Source organism: Larus michahellis, chromosome 2 (genome assembly GCF_964199755.1).
Source record: "Larus michahellis chromosome 2, bLarMic1.1, whole genome shotgun sequence".
NCBI classification, from domain to species: Eukaryota; Metazoa; Chordata; class Aves; order Charadriiformes; family Laridae; genus Larus; species Larus michahellis.
In genome coordinates this window covers 97,031,129-97,053,640 of record NC_133897.1, presented here as the reverse complement: position 1 = coordinate 97,053,640, position 22,512 = coordinate 97,031,129, and the positions used below count along the sequence as shown (strand labels likewise).

General features: G+C 40.4%; 1 protein-coding gene across 11 annotated transcripts in view; it reads right to left on the bottom strand.

Annotated features, from left to right (window-relative positions):
* The window catches only part of FHOD3 (formin homology 2 domain containing 3), a 399,793-nt gene that overhangs the window by 130,631 nt on the left and 246,650 nt on the right, over positions 1 to 22,512 (bottom strand). For all 11 annotated transcript variants that reach the window (XM_074576320.1, XM_074576316.1, XM_074576317.1 and 8 more), the window contains exon 7: positions 2,608 to 2,719. In XM_074576320.1, the coding sequence (XP_074432421.1) occupies positions 2,608 to 2,719 (112 nt within the window). The remainder of the gene's footprint in view (positions 1 to 2,607; positions 2,720 to 22,512) is intronic.

The following is a 22,512-nucleotide window of genomic DNA, read 5'->3' as shown; positions in this document are numbered from 1 at the left end:
CGCAAAATCTTGACATCACAACTACACAGGATGTGCACATTATATATAAAACATGATAAACTTCGCATCAGACCAGAACCATACATGAGGACCACCACCAACTTATAGTGTCCATTCTCTAGTCGCCAGAGGACGGAAAGATATTAATACTTTTGGAAAGACCTCAACATCTTGTACTCCTGGCTATTTAAATATGAGTGAACATCCATCCTTCCATCACACCTACAGTATGGGCATTAATTTAGTGGGTATCGAACTATGCGCGAAATGGCAGAAAAAGCAGAGAACCGATAATGCGGGCCATCTACAAATACTATAGTCAGGTAGCAGAAACTTAATTCACAAACAGTATGTGAGAGTGTCCAGGTCAGCTACAGGGCTTTAATCTCTGTCTTAAAAAATGCTTGTGATAAAGGAGCCCCAGACAGCAGAGTGCAATGCCAGCTCCACTTTCCAGAGTCCGCACAGTCCCGGTATGCTCAAACTGAAAAGAGATTAAATTCCTCTGGGGCTCTGAAACAAGAAAGGGCGGGGGGGAAAGGGGAGCTAGATGGAAGTATAAGTAGAAGCTACTTCCTATATGATGAGGACCATGCAGTGATTCAGTTACGGTCTGCTTGTATCTGAGAGTAAAGCCGGCAATTCCACAGATCTCTGTACTTCAGTTTGCATATGGATGTGTTCTCACATAGAAACCACAGATGGGATCACTTTGAAACCAGGCTGAGTTATTATGGGGTTCTTTCTGTTAATCATGTGTGGTACACATGTTGAGGAATTATGTCATATCTCATCACCTTGTATGTACATGAAACATTGGACTTTTTTCAAAGCAGTGCTAAACTTAATTATATACCTGAAAGATTTATGATGCTGTTTCAAGAAAAGCCACATCGCTTTTTCTTCCTCTGTATTTCTGTTCCATTAAACCGGCATTAAAAGAAGGTACTCCTCATTTATAAGCCACTAATTTCAAAATACAAATTAAAACATAGCACACGCACAGCTGAAAGTGAAGGCTATTACATCGATGACTGAAAAAAGGAGCTAAATTATAAAACCAGAAAAAAAAAATCTCCCATGTAGTTAAGTGCAACTGCATAATAATAACAACAACTACAACAACAATAATAATAATAACAATAATAAAAAGACAGAAAGAAAAGAAAACTGGATATTTGGGGCTAAATTATTTGCAAGACTTCATGGGACAATCCACTAACCCACAGGTATGAGAAGTCCCATAAACCCTCTCTTCATACTCCTAACAAGTATCCATCTAAGTACATGCATCACTTTTTTTCCACACGTTTTACATTGTTACTTAAGTTGTTTTATTACTTTGGGGCATGTAAATGTTTGCCTGAGGTTGTTCTACAGATACAGAAGTGAATGCACAGCTCATGGTACTGTGTTTTGGGTCCTCCTTTCTCTCTTCTCCTTAATGAGGCTTACTAGCATGTGAACAGATGGCAATTTGAACATGTTGAGAATACCAGTGAGTTCAGAGAGCTGAGGAAACACTGGCTGTTAAAATAAATCAGCGCTCACAATTACATGAATATTGTAATTACATTTCCACTCATGGCATTGTAAGGTTTATTGGGATTAATTCAAAACAGAAAGCCAACCTGGAGTCCACTGTTTACAGCATTACACTGTTTCGGAATTGCCCCTGCCACAAGAGACAATTTGGGTTTCTTTCTGGGGTCTTTTCAACATACTCATTCTGATAGCTGAAAGCAAAATCTGGCTATTTTCTCTTATTTCTGGCACCACCTTTCTCCCCATCCTCCAACTTTTTTTGTTTCACTTTTACCATATCAAGTCGCTCAAACAAGTTCAGCATGGAGGCAGTTGCTCCGCAGAGGGGATCTTGCTTTCAACCTCCATGTGTTTGAGACCACAACAATGGCTCTCCCAACCTCAAAAACTCTCCTTGAGGCAAAGGAATGTTTTGCATCAAGAGAGAATGCCCCGGGAGCTTAGCAATGACTTTGTGGGAAGAACAAGAAAGAACCATTTTTGTTCTATTTATTTGTAAAAAAATACAGTATACATATTCAAGTATTTTTCATGAGCCTGAAGGGTAACAGATTTCACAGTATAATATCTGCTCAAGGGCTTTATTTTAATGTAACAACAGATGGTTTTGCTTTTACTATAAAGCCTGTACTATTACTGACCTCGTCTTTCTCTTCAAAGGGATTACACTGATTAGATATCATTTTCTCTTCTAAATCAGACTGCTGCTTCTCAAGAAGGAAGTGGAAAGACGGCCTGGCTCAAAGGAACCTCCAAGGTTGGAAGATACAATGGGGCTTATGTTGCACCTGGGTGCAGGGAAGGGGCAACAACTGTGGTGCCCAGGGAGGCGGTCGAGTTCCTCAGCTTTTCACTCTTCCACTTTCCCACTATAATTCATTCCTCAAAACAATCTTAAATCACATGAATACTTAAAATATGCTCTTAATCAAGAAATGAAGAGTATGTTGCACAAAGCAGGCATCACAACGGCAACTCTAGAACCACTGAAATCAGTGATGGAATGCCACCCTGACCTCAGCGGTGCTGGGATTTTGTGGCCCCCCAAGTAAGGCTACTCACCTCTCTTTTCATCAACGGTAGATACTGCCTGGATTAAAAGCGGTGCGTTGGATTCGGTATATTCCACAAACACCAGCAGCAGCTTCAGTGCTGTCTTTACCACCAAGCGGAACTGTAAGAAAAGAGTGTGACTTGTCATTCAGCAAACCACAGCATTTCCAGATGTGCTAAATGACACTGGGCAAGATGCAAGCGCAGCGATCCAGATCTGGTAATAACACATGAACGGAAGAGATTAGGCTGTGGCAGGACCGAAAAAAGGAAAGGTAGCCAGTTGGCTGAAAATTTCATTCGCCAGACAGTGCTCTCCTAGGGAAGTCTCAATAGCTGATTAATCCAAATGAAAGCTTAAGGCTGTCACATGTCATAAAAGGTTGAACATCCCACCTATGCGTATCCCCAACATTGCTGTCCAAACCTTGGTATACACATAACTTACTGAGCTAAGAACTCATATATTCTTCTATATCTTTTTTCCCCCTTTCACAGTGAGCTTTTAATGCTGTCATATTGCTGTATGATGGGATGATTTTCTCCTCGTGCTTTCTTCTTTTCGTATAATGTTACTATTTAATGCTTAAATTATTAAATAATTTTTTTCAAGTCCTCTCAACACAACTCTCCTGAGAGGCAAAGAATCACTATTAATCATTTAATAGATGCACTCAAAGACAATGACTGTGTCTATATTCTAAAAAGGACTGGAAGTGCACCAGGCATAGACTCAAGCTACTGTGGTCATGTTGCCACTCACAGAAACATACTAGAGCTCACTTCAAGGTAATGAGCTAAAATGCAGCTTGCAGCTATAAACACAGAATTTAGTGTGAACAGTGACCCGGGTATTTCCCTAGCTTCTTGGGTTTTACCCACTCATGCTGAGTTGAGCTTAATGAACTGAAATGACACTACCAGCAACGCAAAATCTTCTGTTGTTCAATCTAGAGTCTTTCAGGCTTGATGTATCATCGAATCTGTTACTTTTAGGGCTGACAGCCAGGAAACCCCATTGACAAACCTAACCAGGGCCCTTAAGATGCTTGGTTAGCCTAATTTGCAGTTGTACTGCTGCAGTGATACTTCATAGATACATGGTGTAGTTAAATTAAATGCAATGGAAATCCGACACACGAACAAATCACTTCCTGGCAATTGCACTGGACGTCAGCGTATTTGCCTGTCAGGCCAATGCCACGCTGTTTCTGCTCTACAAGGACATTTCCCTTAGCAATTAAGTTAAATTGTTTAATAGACATATTGAAAGAATTTCAAACAAGTCTCCACGTGTTTTGTAAAGTTACTTGTAAAATACAAATTACCAGATTACTGTAAACAATTCTATCATTAACATACTTCCCAGATAACCACTCCTGTACTACCTACTAATCTGATCCGGAACCTTTCCCTAGAAAGGAAATCTTGGATATTACTTTTGATGGTTCTTAAAACCTCAAGGCTTGGCCACATAGTAACAATGGGATGCATTTACACATAAGCACTCCATGGCAAAGTTCCCCTACGTTTCCATTTCACGGCAATCAGTGGGGGACACACCGGCCTTATGTCTAGTTTTGCAAATCTCTTTCTTCAGAAAGAAGGACCTTCTGGGATACCTTTCCTCTAACTGCTGCCTGCTGGCCATGGCAGCTGCTGTAATAAGAAGCTAGTCCCTGTGCACCTTGTATCTGCCACGCTGCAAATCCTGTGAAGCCTCAGGGCAGCCCACTGCACTTGCACCAGACCAAGGCTCAAGCCAGTTGATTATCTGTGTCCTGTCTGCAGGTGTCAACCTCCTAACAGATGACAGAGAAAGGAATAAATACCACCCAGAAGCAGTCCTGGAGAACAGGAGTGGTTAGAAAAGCTATGTTTCGCTTGCCATTTAGCTAGTAGAAGGATACTGTAAGTTCAGTTCCTTAACCTGCAAATTTTCAGGGCTTATTCAACTCCTCACAAAATTCAGGCTCAATAGAAAATGACATTTGAGACCCCTGTGGGCACTTTTAAGCCTGCGTGCTGCTTTGAACACCTTGGGCAAGTACAAAACCAAAACACTCCAGTCCCAGACTAAACCACACCATACCTACCTACACCGGGGACTTACTAGCTACCTGGGGCCCACGCAACCTTTGCACACATCCCACAGTGGAGCTTTTTAATGCTGCTTTAATAGTGCTTCTTGACAGAAGCAGACAATCATCAAGCAGTTGCACTGGCCCTTGGAAACGGAAGCCTTCAGCCAGCCAAAGCCCCACCAAGACATCTGACAGCCTGTCACCCGCAGACACAAGGATAGTCCAGAGCCTGACATGCTCACACTGAAATCAACTCTCATTATCCACCATGGCACCAAGAAGTCTCTGAAAGGTCTGTTCGAGGGATACTTGCTGCCAGGACCCATGTGAAGCACGGTGTATTTTCTTACGTGGCCTCCCATATGATGTCCTACCTGTTAAATGATTCCATTCATGACCCCCTGTGGGCCTGACCTGCCTGTAGTAGTTCATGCAGGCTGCTGATGACATGCTAAGTGTCAGGTATCACAATGGGAAGGGTTTCAACCAAGACCCAGAATGACTGTTTCGCAACTTTCAAAACACCAGAGCTATTCAGAAAGTTTCCACTGGTGATTAATGATGCTGACTGTCAAAGCGGGAGATCCTCATACCTTCGTGAGTGAATTATAAAATGTGTTTGCAGGGCATGCCTTTTCAATTCTTTAAATAGTAGACAGCTACATTGCAACGAAAATAACTGTAAATCTCAAAACTGGGAGATTGCTTAACAGGAAAACAGAGCAGCAATTTGACTTTCTTGCTTCCCTTTGTGAAGCTGCAGGAGTTTTTGCCAGTCACTGGTATCATTTTATTTCACATGATGTACCCAGACTGCACAGCAATGGGAGCAACAGGAACAAGTTTCATATTTCATTCATGAGTAGGTGAATCACGATTCATTTGAATCGCTGTTAAAAACCTCATGAAGCCTTTTAAGGCTGTTTCTGGGATTTACCAGGCTCTCATTTAGTATGGAAGACAGGCACCAGTGCTTCCTGAATCAGCTTCAACAGTCACAGTTCTGTTAAAATCCACAGGGCAATCACACAATTGCCTTAAATATGACTAGATGTCAGCAGAGCAATGAAAGAGGTAGACACTTGCTGTGCTAGCTGAAAAAGAGCCCTGGTATCATCACTTCGCAAATATTGGCTGTTGCAATTAATTCCGCATTTCCATCCTAAATATTACCACTTCGTTAAAATAAGAGGGCTCACTGAGGCAATATACACACCCATTGGCTTGGTAAATTGACGTTTTAACAGTTCTGAGATTAAATCGGGATTCTTGAATGTTAAAACACTGAAGTATCAAAACTTCTACTAAGTTAGAAAAGAAAGTCATATTGCGTTTTTGCACCATGTGCAAACTAATTTATAGAGAGGAAAAGATGTTAGCATCTTCTGGCTAAAGATAAGATACAGCCAGCAATGTAAAAGGAAGAAGAAAAATTGTAAACCTTTTCCCTTTGACTTGCTTTACGTTATACAGTGGAGTTTGGCAGTCCCTTTCCTTTTTATCTCTTTACATTTAGACAATAGGAAATGTGTTACAGACCCAGCCAAAGAGACCACACAACAGGCTGCAAAATTCATGTCTCATGGAAGGGCTTGTCTCAGTTGTTAATCACTTGCCAGGAAAGGCTTTAGCCTTTACAAGGAATGTTGCCAGAAAGTTCATTGACTTAGAGACCAAAGCAATAGTTGCAAAGTTCAGATTTAAAAATCTAGGAGGTTTTTTTTTTTAAAGAAAAAAAAAACGGGAAGAAAACAAAAACAAAATTGAGTGAAAACTTAGTATTTTGCTCAGGGCAATGTGGTTGTTTTGGTTTTACACTATTAAAATCTAAAGGAGAAACGGGCATTGGATTTTTAACTAAAGATTTATTATGGCCAAATCCTCCGAGGCCTAATCCAAGCACGGACATGGCCTCATAGGCCATGTACTCATCCCATTGATACGACACATAAGGCAGAGCTGCAGCTAAGGAAGCACGCAGTGCAATGAGCGTCCAGCCCGCAGGAGAGGGGTGCAGAGGAAAGCCGAAACCCTTCTCTCTTGTGGGGTGCAAAGAGACAACCCCGACTTCAGATCTAGTGCTGTGGGAACAGCCCACAGGCATCCCACCAGCACCTGCGATGTGGCTCAGTTTCATGTTTCAGAAGGGGACAAAACCACCTTCTGTTCACAAGAGGAAGAATGATCTTCCTGGAATGGAAATTTTATATAGATATTTAAATAAAGTATGTAATATATAGTATATCTAGAAAAACAATATTTATTATAATAAATAATAAATACAATATATATAAAATATATATAATAATATATTATAAGAATATTATGTTATATTATTTTCCTTTGTAGTAAGCAAGGAAAAGGAAACATAAATATTGAGCTTGAGAGAATCTTAGAATAATTTAAGTTGGAAGGATCTAATACCATTTTCCTTCTTATCTTAGGTGAACTACTCCAGCTCCCTCTTCCTCATATGTCATTTGCTCTACCCCCTAATCATTGTGGTGAACCCCCGCCGGACTCGCTCCAGTAGGTAAATATCTATCTCATACCAAGGACCCCTGAACTCCCGATGCAGCCTTATCAGCACCAAACGGGGAAAGGCACTTCCTTCGACTTGGTGGCTATACTCCTGCCAACCCAGCCCCGTATGCCTTTGGCCTTCTTTCACACAAGGACGCACTACAAGCTCCTATTCAAATTCACCTTCTTGTCTTCAGAATGAGTAGACAGAATTAAATGGTGTGATGCTAAAAGAAACATCTGTAATTTCCCCTGACACTTTTCAGAAGAGTTACCAGGACTCAGTACCCTTTAAGGGGCATTTTCAAGGAAGAATCACAGGTAAATGAAGAAAAGAGGCAGAAAAGGAAGATGTACAAAAAGTGCCAGTTAAAACTTCCCACAAGAAAATTTAGTCCTGACAACATTCACCTTGAGCTTGCAGCATTGCTGCTAAGGTCATCAAAAATAAGTACAGGACATACTTACTCTATCTATCAAGAAGTAAGACGTGCATAAACAAAAAAGCATTGCAATTCCCCTGAGATTTCTTACGAAGTTCTGTTCCATTTATTTCTCTATCCATTGTTCCCAATCTGCCTCTCCTGTTCAGAGAGGGGAGTGAGACCAAGCATAGCTTTGGCTTGCGTGTCTCTGGATGAATCTCATGAGATGGGCAAATGGAAAAAAAAGAGAAAGGAAAAAAAAAAGCCCTATAGCAGAGCAGCAATGAAAAATGTCTTCTAACATTTCTAAATTATAATTTGGGATTTAACCATAGTTTGTATCCAGCTCTTTGGTTTCCTGTCATATTTGTTGTTGCTAACTAGTCAAAAAGCTCCTTCACCACCTGGTAAAACTACAAATATATAAATATATACACACACCCTTCCACATATACAAAGAGACTAGAACTTGTATTAGAATAATATACGTACTAGAAGAAAACCTTGCTTTCTCTACCTACCTGTTTGCTACTAACTTACTATTTTACTGTTGGTTTACATGGTACTAGAAGCCTCAGGGTTGTGCTTCAGCTTCGGCACTAGTGGATATGGGCAATGAGAGCTGCCTGTTCTGTATGAGAGAGGGTTTGCACCTAATGATCACACACCGCAATCTTATCTTTCTAGTGCTCTGGCATAAGGTGTCTGTATTTTGTGGCAGATCCCAGAACTGTACCAGTTTGTTCGCTTTCTTTCCCTGGAAGATAAAAACGCACCTGGAACACTTCTGCCCTTGTTCTCAGAGAAACGTGTAATCTTGAAATCAGATTGCTATTAGAAATATTGAAAACAGATGAGGAGGGGAAGGACAGCTGGATAATCTTATGTTGGCATTCCTTTGCATAGTACAGCTTCGGTAGAAATTAAGATATTTACAGCCCATAAAACGGGCTGTGCATGAAGCAGGAGGCCGATCTTACTTCTCGGTCAGGTAGTCAGTGCCAGGTATGTGCACGCATGACATACAAAAGCCCTTTGCCAAGGATGCATATCTGTAGCCAGTCTTTTAGAAGCATAATTTAACTGACACATAAAACATCCCAGTATTTTCTGATAAATACTAATTTTCTCAAATCTCTGGAAAAATGTAATTTCAGTGTTTCACAAGCTGTTGACCCGTATTTATGTTACAAGGATGACTTCACTGCAGCCAGCATCTTACTGGGCCTTTCTCACATCCGCACAGCAGAAAGCCAACTGGTACCCATTTCAGCCAGCCAGCACTGGGTGCACGAGGAGGCGGAGCCACCTCTGAAACGATGGTTAGACACCAGCTATCTCAGAAGTATGCAGGTGTGACTATACTTGGGAAAGAACCGTAACATATACAGCAAGAGCAAATAGCTTTGTAAATATGTTGTATAGCATTTACGTAATCCAGACAAAAATATATCAGAAGGGGGGCGTGGAGGTGTCAGATAAGGAGAAAGACATTAGGGGGTAAAACATTTGGGAACCCCTGTTATTAGGATTTGCAAATGCCTTACAGAACAAAGAAACAAACCCAGCCCTTTCTATTCTCTGTCTCTCTTCTCCAAACCCGACATTTGAGGTCAATTACTTCATTCCAAAAGGGGTGACAACTCTATTTAGTAACCCAGTTCCTTTCTATTCATAGCTCCCGAATGCCAGAACCATCAGAAGAATGAGACCCTTCTGCGTCACCTGAGCCAAGTGTTGCTAGTCAGCTTAATTTTCTGTCTAAACTTTGAAGCAGCTTCTTTTAAGGAGAACGATGAAAAATTTAAAAGTCTAAATAACCTACGGAACACCACAAAACTTCTCAGATGAGTGTAATCGCCCTTCTCTAGAAGGGAGAAAGAGTTTGTATGTGTTGGGGCCTGAAAAGCTGCTTTCGAGGCTGCAATGAAGACATGCCAATTGCTCCACTTTGTTATCAGAGGGGCAACAAGTGCCCAAGTCAGAGGGTGTGCAGGGCATGGGGAGGCATCGCAAAGCTGAGATGGCCGGGAAGCAACAGTTAAATGCAGCATGCATAAAGTATGTAAATACCCCATTCCAGGTACTGAATATTGCATAGACTCAGGCATTTTATTTCATTAAGACTCTGACTATTAAACGATCTATGTATCTGTGGGATGATATACCAGTAACACATGTAAGAATGTACATGATGCCATGTCTATTTTAAGCACCAGAATTTTTATTAGATGGCACATATTAAAATAATGCTAGATCCCATTTTAATATTCAGCCATTTTCCTCAAATCTTCAAAGAGGGATGCTTAAATAAGGCAAATTAACTGTTGTTAAGCACTTTGCAGGCTCAAGACTAAACATGTGGATTACAGAAAGACGAGTTAGACTGAGATGAAAAACCCTATATACTTAGATGCAAGAAGCTAAAAAATTATCAATTAAACAGCAGCCTTTAAATTCTGAATGTTCCTTTAAGCTTTTCCCTCTGCAGAACGCATAATGCTAGGGATAGCAGAGAAATGCATGCATTTACTATTCTTAAAATGAAATTTCTCAGAACTTTGTAAACATACTGGATAATGATTATAAGGTCTGCGCACTATTACATATGTGGTGTGTATCTGTCATTTATCTGTGGTGAGATTTCTGACATGAAGAGAAAGAAGGCCATTAAAAAGAAATTCATCTGGCTTACCAACAAAACACAGGGATGAGCAAGTAGTGATTAGTGACTGGTCAACAGGAAAAAAAAAAAGGCTCATGCCTGGAAATGATTATTTACATCATCAATCATGGTCCAGAAGCAGAGGGGGGGAAAAAAATGAAAAAAATCTGTACACAGAAGCAGGCAATTCATACAACAAATCAAAACATATTATAGGCCAATACAACTCTCAGATGAACACATGCAATTCTGATGGGAGCTTTAAAAGAATATATTGGGGATAGGAATCAGTCCTGTATTAAGCCATTTGTAATGAACTAACGATGTAGCTACATTTCTCATGCAGCAATCACCATGGCACACAGGCATTGTTTACAAATTGAAGTGCTGCAGAGCCTGGAATGAGACAGGAGACGCTACAGGGTTTTTCGAGCGTTTCCCTCTTCCCCTTTTGGAACACCAACAACGATCTTCCCATGAGGGGGGGAAGTGACGTTCTCATCCCATGAAATAGTCTAAAATGACGTTTTTCTTTGTTTTACAACAGGATGAATGGAAGACTATTCAGAGCTTCGCAGGACAAACCACAAAGTGAGAGAGGTCTTTTCTTGCTCTCCCCCCCTACAACCAGAGCAATCCCCTCGGTTTCTCCTGTGAGAACTCTTCATTGTATGAAAATGACATACAATTATTGAGCAAGAAAGGAGGAAGAAAGGAGGATAGGACCTGGAGATTATAGGACATTAAAGGATCAAACTCCTTTAGTCTCAGGTGACTCTTGAAATGGTGTCATCGCACCTTTTTTGGGGGGCCTCAACCACAGAGCTGTTAGGTATTTCCCAGTTTTGAGTGCCTTTCTCTTTTGCTCTTTCAGAAATTGCTGAAACAGAAGGATTTGGTTTCAATTAAACTTTTAGCTTTTTCCATTGCAAAACACAAAACAAAAATAATTCACTGGAAATTTGCCATCAGCCTGTGTCCACAACAGGAATTATGCTTCACTTGTAAAGATTTACACTAAGATTTTCGTTTCTTTCTTTCTTTCTTTCTTCAAATTATGCAGTTTCATTGTATTCAACCTGTTGATGCTTTTATTAACCCTTCCCAAAGGCTGGTATCTTCTAGGACTCCAGCCAAATTAACACCATCAGTACATCTAGACCTGCCTTCTGTGCCTGGGTAAGGATTGTCATTATTGCCAAGGATTGTCATACTATCTTAAATAAGGTATAAAACACTTAGCTTGAGGGACACGACGAAAAGGAATTTCTGCTTGAACTCATGCTAGCATGTAATATGCTATCAAATAGCTTTTGATAAAGAACGAGCATTTTTCTTCTCTCTTTTCTTCTACAAACACGCGCCTCAAATTGTTTATATATAGCAAGGGTATTCAAGCATTTGCACATCATGGATCATAGAGTAATATTGTCTAGTAAAGTCTGTTCCTTTAATTATATAACATAACTTGTTGGATATATATGAAACTAGCACTATGCAAATATAATAAAAATACTATGACATGTATGATGTCATTGTAATGCAATTCAGCATCTGGAAGCATACTGGCTAGGTGATTGTTCAGTAGTTACTACAAATGCATGATCCAAAGATCTACAGGTCACAGCCAAAGAAGGAGTATGTCATACTTTTTAAACAAGAGGGGTATTTGGGAATCAGTCATCTTTCTATTAAATAAATTTTGCAATTTTGATGAGCAGAATGAATGAAAAGTAACCTTGTGTCTCTTGAACACTACCCTGACGATCTGTTCAGCAATAGAGACAGCTGTGATAGTTCATGTTTTGGTAAAAAGAATATAAGTAGATAATAAACAACAAGAAACCACAAGTAATTAGAATTCCACATAATAGATGAATTTACAAACTAAAATTTAACCACTGGGTACTGTTATATTGATCACAAGAACTGGGTGTGTTCCTACATAGAAGAAATGTGATTAAGGCCATTTGGCACGTTTTTCTTTTTTTTTTTTTCCTCTTGTAATAATGGAAGAGTTGCATGCCGAGCCTTCCCACCAGCTCTCTACAGTGATGTATGATGTCAGCCTTGAACTACATTGTCCTCAACAGATGGTCAATGGGCTGAACCTCTGGCAACAGGAAAGAATGGGAGTTTCAGCAACTTCTTTTCCTTGGGCAGGGCCAAGGTGATATTTCCTTAGCTATGTTCCAAGAAAACTGGGAGAGGAAAAGAGTTTTTATGACCTTAATTGCAGTCAGGACTTTCCCTTCACTCTCCTCTCCAAAATCTCATTCATATCACACTATTCCAGCTTTCATTATGTGGCTGAGTGAAATCTTGGTCTGTGAAGGCATCTAATGTAATACAATGTCACTGTACTCAAGACAAAAGGCAATCAATTTTAAAGAGAGAAGGGATTAGATGACTTGTTAATACTTCAAAATACTAAGACAAGTTACTGATGTGCTACTTATCTCATGCTTTGCATGTAAGAATCTGAAAGCCATCTACAATTAATTATATCATAGAACAGTTCTGTGAAGTAGGCAGTGATTCACTGCATTTTATATATAGGAAAGTTGAAGTACTGTGAAGTTAAAAGGCAAACAGAAGATGTAACATTGCGTCTTATTTCCTTTTTTTTTAAACTTCCAAGTAAATATTTGACTAATGTGTGTTTTCAGAAATATTTTATATTCCAGATGCAGGCTAATAGGATTTAAGGTTAAATCACTACTGTATCATTTTCATGAGTGATTAGAAACTACTTAGAAGGAAGTCGACTTGCTGCACACCAGTTTTCCACACCAAATCACCTTCTTCTGAGACCCACCTCCTATCATAGCCAGACCTCTGAGTTGTACAGGCTGGCCTGTAGGTGATGCAAAAAAGAATTTCTTCACGACACTGGCGGAGAGTCCTTCAAAAGCTTTAGACCTCCAGTATGTTTGACATGGGAACGGCGCACAAAGCAGCATCTCAAAACTTCAGCATCTTCATGGAGTTAGTCTTCCTCCTGTTCAATGCATAGAATGCATTGAGGGTCTGAGATGGCTGGGGGAGGGGGGCGCTCTGAGATGACCCTGTCCCTGCCTGTGAAAGTCATCACCAATAAAATGTGTGGCGCTGATGAATTATGGTCAAAGCCAGAGGAAACCAGAGAAATAAGGAAACTATCAGAGTACCTTCTCTCAGAGCCTCCTTACAAAATCAAACCCACTCAAACACGTGACAGTCCATTTTGACCCTTGTTTCCTTAGAGAGCTGTGCTGTCCCTCCCATTGTCCACTCATAGACTAACTCTTCCCTGTAACTAGGGGATCTGCCCACTGATTTCAGTCATATTTGACAGTAATTGAGCTATATATTCCTACTCAAATCAAAAACTGCATTAGAAAAGACCCCCAAGTCGGTGTTCCTATCAGAGAAAAGGAAGTTTCCAGCCATTTTGAAAGGGAGCCAGCTAGAAAACTAGTCCTCATGAAGCCTTCCACCAGCCACACCACAGGCTGCCAGCTGTACTGAAGACAGGCACAGGACATGGCAGAACTGACGGTACTGAGAGCGTGTGGGATGGGAAGTAAAAAACAAAGAAGGAGGAGAACAAAGATAAATTGCTTCATTAGTTCTACGGCTCATGAAACAACTTGCTAGAGCTAGTGGCCTTGGCGATGTCCTGTTTAAGTAATATCAAGGTTGAGTTCAAGGGCCCTAGGGGAAAAAACTATTTGAGTCTGCAAGTACAGTGGAAAACTACTTTGTTATTATTCGGTGGTTTTATGCACGTGAAATTTGTTCTTTCAACAGTTCTATTAAAAAGTACTCATATTAAATACCAAAACTATGGCTGGGTTTAAATAACTTCACCTGAAAACCCCTGTGAGTTTAATGATATGCTTGGCAGTCCTTTCCTGACACTGTACAATCTCACAGACAACATTTCAACAGCAAACACTCAAACCCAAAACAACCTATGTATAAAATGTGTGGAAGTGGTTGAAGATAGTGTGTTAACTAAGAGTCCAAACTATAATATATTATCTATTGCAACATCTTTCTTAAGCAAATAATTGTTAACAGGTTATCCTTTTTAGACACCCTGAAAAGCAACATGCTAGTGGTTTCAACTACTGAAATAATAGAACTGTTGAAAGAACAAATATCATATATAAAACCATGGGACAAACCCACCACAAACTCCTCTTGAAAGAATAATTAATAAAGTAAAACTAAAGAAAGGAGATATATATGTGTATATTCCACTTATTACTGAAACAGTAAGAGTACTAGTATTTCACTGTATGTATAAACTGAAAATTTTTCTCTATTCTCAAACTTCTGAGTATCATCAGGCACAAAAAGGAAGCCGGAATCAGTGGTTTGACTGCAAAACCAGATCCATTTATTTACCTTTGCACAACTTGCCAAATGAAGTTAATGAATACAGCTGCTTTCTGAGGAGCATCTAAACATAATGGAAGCAGCCACATTTCTCCAGCAATCACCTCTTTGCTACGGCTTTCCCAAGTCCGTAAAAGGTGGCTATCCTCAAATCTAATTCACATCATCAGTATACTCCCGATGCTTTTTTCTACATCCACAGGACTCCATGATGAAAACAAAAATGTAACTGAGCCCAGATGCATTCCCAGATTCCCATGTGGTGGGTTTCTGAGCCGAGTGGCAGCATCTTTCACACAGCTAACATTTATGGGGGCACAAGTCACTGCGTACCAGCTAAGGCACTGCTGAATTACACAGCTCTAGCAATTTCACATTATTCTAACTCCCTCCTTCATTGAACAAGGACAGAGATGGAGGTATTTTAAATTTTGCTTTTCAAAAATGGAAGCAGGTATGCAACTTGTGCATACAATACAGCTGGAGAATGGTAAGATTATATGATGTTATTATGGTAGACAACAGTACTCTTACATCGATTTTATATATATATATAAAAAATGATAATTATTTTGGAAGAGATACAAAGTTCAGTGTCCAAGGAGATAATGTAACTCCTCCATCTCAAGCTACCTCCTTCCTCTGATTTGTATCAACCAAATTCATCATAGCCACCCTCAATTTCAAAGCAAATCAAACAAACACACAAACTGAAAAGATGTATGCTTGGTTTTCAATAGCAGAAAAGAGAAAGAGGTGCCAGGAGACCCCTCAGACTCCTGCTTGGATAATAAAAATGGAAGCGTTCCTATAGAGCACTCCTCCTGGTAACGTGGGAATGGCTTCCCAAGCCCAAATTGGGGTTAACTCTAATCACACTCATGTTCACTCATGTTCCAAAGGTTTGCAGGTTAAACAATGTCAACTTCAGCTTCATCAATATCCTTGAGAGGACTCTGATGTCCAGATCCATCACCACATCCAGATTCCAACTCTACTTTGACCAAAAATAAATTTCTTTGTTACAACTCATAAAAAAGATCTGGCTTTTACCATTTTCTTCACAGTATAAGGCACATGTATGTGGATACCACTACAGCACAAAGAGGAGGAGGAACCTTGGGTGATTCACAGAATGGTTAAGTTTGGAAGGGACCTCTGTAGGTCATCTTGTCCAACTTCCTGCAGAGCCACCTAGAGCTAGTTGTCCAAGAACGTGTCTCAATCATTAAATACGACTAAATGATAACAGCTATATCAAGAACATGAATATTAAAATGGAGACCCCTAGATTTTTATTTTAAAACACACTTGTTTTTTCTAAGCCTAGCATCTGCAATTTATTTTCTGCCTCTCTCTCAAACATCCATACCACCCCCCAAACACACATATACTGAAAGAGACATCAGGGTGCAAAAAGATCCATAACACTTGTTATTTTCACCAGATCAGAGTGATTACCTAATTTTGGTTTAAAAGAACAGTCCTACACGTGTTAAGATTCAGATGCCCATCCAGATACCCAAAATGTACCTTTCAGTTCACAAATGACCTGAAGACGAGACCTTTTATGCAATAAGATTCTAGTAGTTCTCTATGCACGGGGTGTGCTCTGGCATTTCGGTAACCACCTGCGATATTGTAGCTTAAGTGACTTAATTTTCCCAAGCACTTAAGACTGAGTGGCTTACCAACTTATCTCCCAAGTGAGATAGGAGAGCCTCAGAAGTACCACAAAGCATCTTCCAAACTCACCTGAAATGTGACCACTCTTGCCACAAGTCTAAAAACACCAAACAGCAATGTAATAAGACAACTATGCCTATATGCCTATACATTCCTTGGAGGCTGTAGCTACCAAGCTACATGTAGGTTTCCAGCAGTGGTGACCAGGAGAGGGGAGCAGCTAGCAAAGCAGCAGAGCCCAGATTTCTCTTTATTTGACCCTTCTCAGTGTCCGACTCTGAATCTGAGGACTAAACACATTTGATCAAACCATGACACAGTCAGATGTGTCTTTATTGTGGTATTATTTAACGTGCATTTCAGTTTCGTTATTGTCAGAATGAAACATATGTGAGATGTAGTATTTGAGAATTATTCAGCATCTGGGACTTGTATAGTTCTTAGCAAAGTAATTGCCATGGTCATTCAAAGAGCTGAACCCACAAAAGTATGAGATCATAATCAGCAGTGATTTGACTTGCATCATAGATCAAGTCTGGGCTGTTGTTTCAGTTCTTTGGGAGCAGTACAGACAGAAAGAGGCAGAGGAGAGCAGAAGGAAAAAAATAAAACAACTCCAAGCCTTTCTTTTTTCCTGAAGTAACCGCAACAGATTACTTCTACTTTCTTCTGAAGTCAAGAGTAACTGCAGGCAAAATCAGTAAATAGAGTGATGCCCTAACGAGGGGCAGCAGTTCACAAAAGCAGTAAAATAAACTGCTGCAGAACGTGATCCTTTGTATCGCAGAAAGCTCAACTGAAATGCACTGCGGTAGCTGTGTGATGTCTGACGGGAATGGTTCCTATGGATTTAGCCAAAACCAAATGTAATTGAGATTTGACCCTTTCAACTCAGTAGAGTACAATTTCTGAAGAGGTGAGTTTATTGAGAGTATTAAAATCACATTGAACTCTTACTTTTGGTGTTGTTTTTCCTGCTTTTAGAAAATGTTTCACGGTAGGCTCTCACAGCACTCGACAAGGAACATTTACTTAATATCTAAATAGTTGCATAAAAGAGGTGAGAGGTATTTCATGGAACAATTGTGTGAAGGCCATGAAAGATATTACCAGTGATCATGGAAATGCCAGAAAAAAAAAGTTTTTTAAATTTTCCAAAGAACGGCATAGGCACAGCTCCTTTCATAAAAGTAAAATGTCTCACAATATCTGAAAGAATATTTTAGGTGTCCACATACAAATTTAGTTGTATAGTTCTTGGCTCTGAATAATAATAATTATTAATAATAATAACAACAAGAACGGTAGTGATGATAAAGTTTTTTCAATGCTATGGAGGAAATTAAGAGTCTTGATAGCCAGTCCCCCACGTTAACCAGGAAAATACGACCTCAGAACCTGGAAGGGACTGGATTTCAGTCTTGCTGCCAGAGATATCTCTGTACTGCCTCTGAGTAGCAAAGCAGATCTGCCTACATGCATAATACCAAACTAAAAAACTTTGCAAGTTCAAAGTCTTACGACTCCTTCCCATTACTGTGTCACGTTGTTTACAACTCGTACATCCACAGCACAATTCGCAGGAGGACCACTGCTGCTCTAGTTCAGCATAAGCGACTGCAACTTGTGCTCTGAAATCACCTCTTTCTTTGCAGCCCTGACTACTTCCTTCCAGCTCCCAGACAGCCTCCCACAAGTGGGCACTGCCAGAGCCTTTCATACCCACCCGTTCAGGACGGCAGGGCGAAGGCTAAAAGGCAAGTTAAAGTATGGAGATGTGCAAGATTAATCAAGTAACAAAGTGAAGGCCACTGGCTGCAATCTGCTAGTCGCACAAATAAATACTTCACAATTGCAGCCCAAAAGCAAGTTTGTGTTCTGGTCCCCCTAGAAAAGCAAATGTGTACAACAAGTACTTTTAAAAAGAGAGGCAGCCAGCAGCTGCAGCTTAACTATTTTCTAACACAACTCCCCCAGCCCCAGGGGTGGCACCAGGCTGCGCTCGCCATGCTCTTGGAAGTCCGTGCCCCGGCAGTATTCTTCAGCAGGCTGCTGGGCCATTTACCCCTGGCACCTCGGACTAACGTGGACAAGAACATAAATAAACTGAAGTTGATTGAGAATGCTATCACTCCGATTAAACTAGGTGACTTAAAAAATACATGGGGCCGAAGAGCACAACTCCAGAGAAAAAAAAAAAACCAAAAAAAACCAACCAAAAAAACCCACAAACAAAAGCAAACAAACCTCAAACTGAAGATGTGTTTTATCAAACATGCAGAGGTTCATTAGCTGCATCAGGCTACAAATACCAGATGCTAAAGGGTAACAAGCTGCAAGAGGGAAGGACCGCACAGCTCAGCTCCTATCGATGACCTGTGCTAGGTATTAGGTGGAACAGCTGTTTTAAAGCACACAGTCCTGCTCAGCATCCTACTCCCCCAGCAGCATTTTGCTCCAGTCTCATCATAAGTCTGTTTATTCATATCCATCCGTGTCTGCTAGGTGGTGCTGTGGGATGGCTTTTCTAAGGCAGAAATGTCAGCTTGCTTTCTTTTTCCCCTCACTGATTTTTTTCTTCTTCTACATGAGAACAGCTGCAGTGTTTTCTGCATCTTGGTTGTACAAGATGTGTCCTGTCTGGTCTCCTTTCTTGTTCTTTACTTGCTGCAGGCATGCAGCGGCCACCGCTGATGATACTGCATCTCCAGAGCAGTCAGAAAATGCGTGTGTGTCAGTGTTCATCTGCATGTGTCCATACCCATGCAGGAAAGCAGGAACCACAAATGGAGGCAGGAGGTATTAACATCTACTCTAAAGATTTCAAAATTTTCATTTTCCTTTGGTTCTAAGGATAGAGGACAATTAAGCAAACTATTTTTATTGACAAAGCAGGATTTAAAATTAAATCAGATGCAGAAATTAATAGCATGGTTTCAAAGGAAAGGGTAAGTCTAAAATCTCCTGAAGCTCCAACAAGTGAAGTATCTCCCTTTTTCCATCTCAAACTGCAACTCACTTGCACGAGGAAAGGCAACCTACTATAAAAACTTTAGAAGGCAACCCTCTGAAAGGGGAGGTAATGGGAAGGGTGCTTTTTTAGGCTTCATTTTTGTACTGGAACTAAAGAATAACTGAAATGGCAAGATGCCATCAGTGCTTTAACATCCATAGTATTATAACTGGTGCATACTCGGACTGAACTACTCAGACCTGTGAAAATAATGTTGTGCTAACGACCTGTACACAAAAGCAGTCTGGTGATGTCCATCTGTTCCACATAACTTCGTGTCGGTTTAGCCAAAGATGACGAATAATCCCAACCCACCCTTCTGAGCAAAAGGGAAGAAGAAAACAACCATCCAGATGAGTAATTGCACTATTACTACATCAGGTAATGACGTCAGGAAAATATTCCACTCAGTTTTCAAATACTGTCTCATGGCCCAACACCGTGGGACACCCTCTGAACACTTGCTGTTCCTATACAATACCCACCCTAGCAAATGGCAAGGCCACCCTCTTTGACATATACTGCAATTTCTAATATTTTCTGTCCGATGTTCTGCTCTGAATGTAAATCTTCCACTGTCAGAAACTGAACTTGGGCATTCAAGTTGCATCCCCACATCCGAAGGGGGACGACAAGGAAACAGGAAGGGACATCATGCAGGCCAGTGATGAAAGTTGAGGTATATCATGATTCCAAGCAAGTTTGGCACAAATCTCACTGTCAGATCCATAGCTAGTACAGATCTCCATCTGAGCAATCATCAGGCAGTGCAGGTCTGGAAGCAAACCTGTCTTCAGGTGGTCCATCACGTCTTTCCCCCTACAGCCATGCAGAATCCTTTCTATAGAGGGCTCTACAGTTCCCTTGTGCATGGAAGAGTGGCCCAACAGACATCAAATATGAGGAGAGCATGTACACAGGGAAGCTACACCGCAATGAGGAAGACAAAAAGAAGCAGCGACCTGAGGGTAGAGGACTGCTCCAGAGGATGAAGAGTGGTAGTGACACAGTGAAGAAAAAAAAAATACAAAGAAGTGGAATTCTGTTCTCTCTATTTAAAGGAAAACAGGGTGAACAGAAACTCAGCCCACATGGGATTAACAGTTTTGAGGCAATCGCATAGATTAATACCTGCAGGGGTCTCTTGTCCCATTTTACTCTTTCTATTTACATTCTGCAAGAAACGCTGTCATATGCAAAGCTCGACTGGGGAAGCATTCCAACTCCAATTAGCAAAGAGTTGCATTTCCCTCCAAAATCATAACAATAAGGTGCTTAGACAACCACACAGTGAAATTTAAAGTGAAGTGGAGAAAAAAATGGCTTCTGGAGAGGATGCTTTCATTTTCTTATTAAACTAAAGGAAGCAGCTACATGCTGCTGGAAACAAAAAAGACAAAGCATACATTTGCTACATTTCTGTACCTTTTGTTAAGAAGAGGAAATTAAAAAAATATATCAAATTTATAAAACAATTCCAATCTATAACAATTCCACACTGGCTGAGGTATTAACAGTATTTTTTATATTGAACACCACATTCTTGTTTTTCATTAACGTGGTCTTCAAAAAAGGAAAATAGTAGACAGATAGAGGGGGGCAAACCAGGAAGCATCTGAGCTCCTCGTTTGATTGCTGTGATCAAAGAGGATCAGAATATGGAAAGAGAGCACACAGCACGTCCAGATGAGACTCATTTCAATGTACCATGGGAGCCAGCTAAGGAACCTGCTGGTACACTGGAAATTATTCTGAAAAGACTTTATACGGTATAAACTACTACTAGAGCACTGTGGAGGAAAAGAAAAAAAAAAAAGTAAACATATCAGAGAGCCTTTCTTTTGATCTTGATCTTATGAAAAGTAATTGAAGTCCACACATTTACTAGATATCTTCCTTCCTAAGGACTAGTCCTGTAGCTGAGGAGACCCACAAAAAACCTATGAGGTAACCACAATGAGTCCTAGGGGCAATAACCTGGTGAGGTAACTTCAGGGACCTGAGCTGGTTGCAACTCAAGAGGTTCCTTGGGGTGCACTACATGCTGAATATAAAGCCATCATATATGTTTTGGTGGTTTCCATTTTTGATACAGCACGTTTTTCACTGTTATCCAAGCACCTTTAGCTAGTAGCTGTTGCTTTAAAGAACGACTATAGCTAAATAAAGGAATGACAAGCATTTTTGAGAGATGCCAGAAGGAAAGATATGGTAACAATTAGTATTAGGTTCAACTTTCACCTACGTATCTGTCTTCAACACGTATAATCTCTCCCTCCGCTCCCCCATGTTCTTCCCTCAGGGCTCTAAAATGCAAACACCAATTTTCCAGATGAGGGACTGGGGCACAAAGGGATTTGGAGACTGGTTCAAGAATGTGCCTGGAAGCTGGATTCAGCCTGGGTCTTCCCAATGTATGGACTCCCTCCCTATCTGGGTCACTCTTCCAGGCTAAGCTACAAGCAAAACAGTGGTATATTAACTGCTGTGTTGGCTGTCTCGGATCTGGTTTACGTGACGCGGCGAAAAATGTTGGATACCACCTTCTTTCCCGCAGGCAGGATTCCACTATTGTACTATATAGATGGCAACCACGACAGAGACTAATTTAAGAAGAAAATTAAGACAAATTTAAGAAGAAAAATAAGGGCAATGCTGTATTGACTAATTCAGTTGCTGTGTCAAGGAGTTTCCAAAAAGATAGGACATTCAGAAAAAAAAATTGAGATAGAAGATTAAGCACCACAGCTCTGCAGACAAAAAAAAAGGGTCCTATATGCCTCACAGCAGACACAGAGTACACAGCGGATTCAATTCATACTTTTAGAGGAGTGCAAGATCCTTGCACAGCCAAAAATTTTAACAGACTTTGTGTGGAATTTCTGCTCTTGTTTCCTCACTAACTGTACTTGCATTCTGCAAAATGCTGTAAAAAGGATCCATTCTAACAGTGCAGTTCGTCTCAAAAACCTTTAATAAAAATTCAATAATCACCAAAATAGAGGTGAGAGGAAGAAGAAACCTGGTGAAAAGGTATAAGTCTCCAAAAGTTTACTATGAACAGTGAGAAAAATGAAGCGATTAACCAAAGAATCCTACCCACATGCTATAAATTAATTAAACTATGCTTGT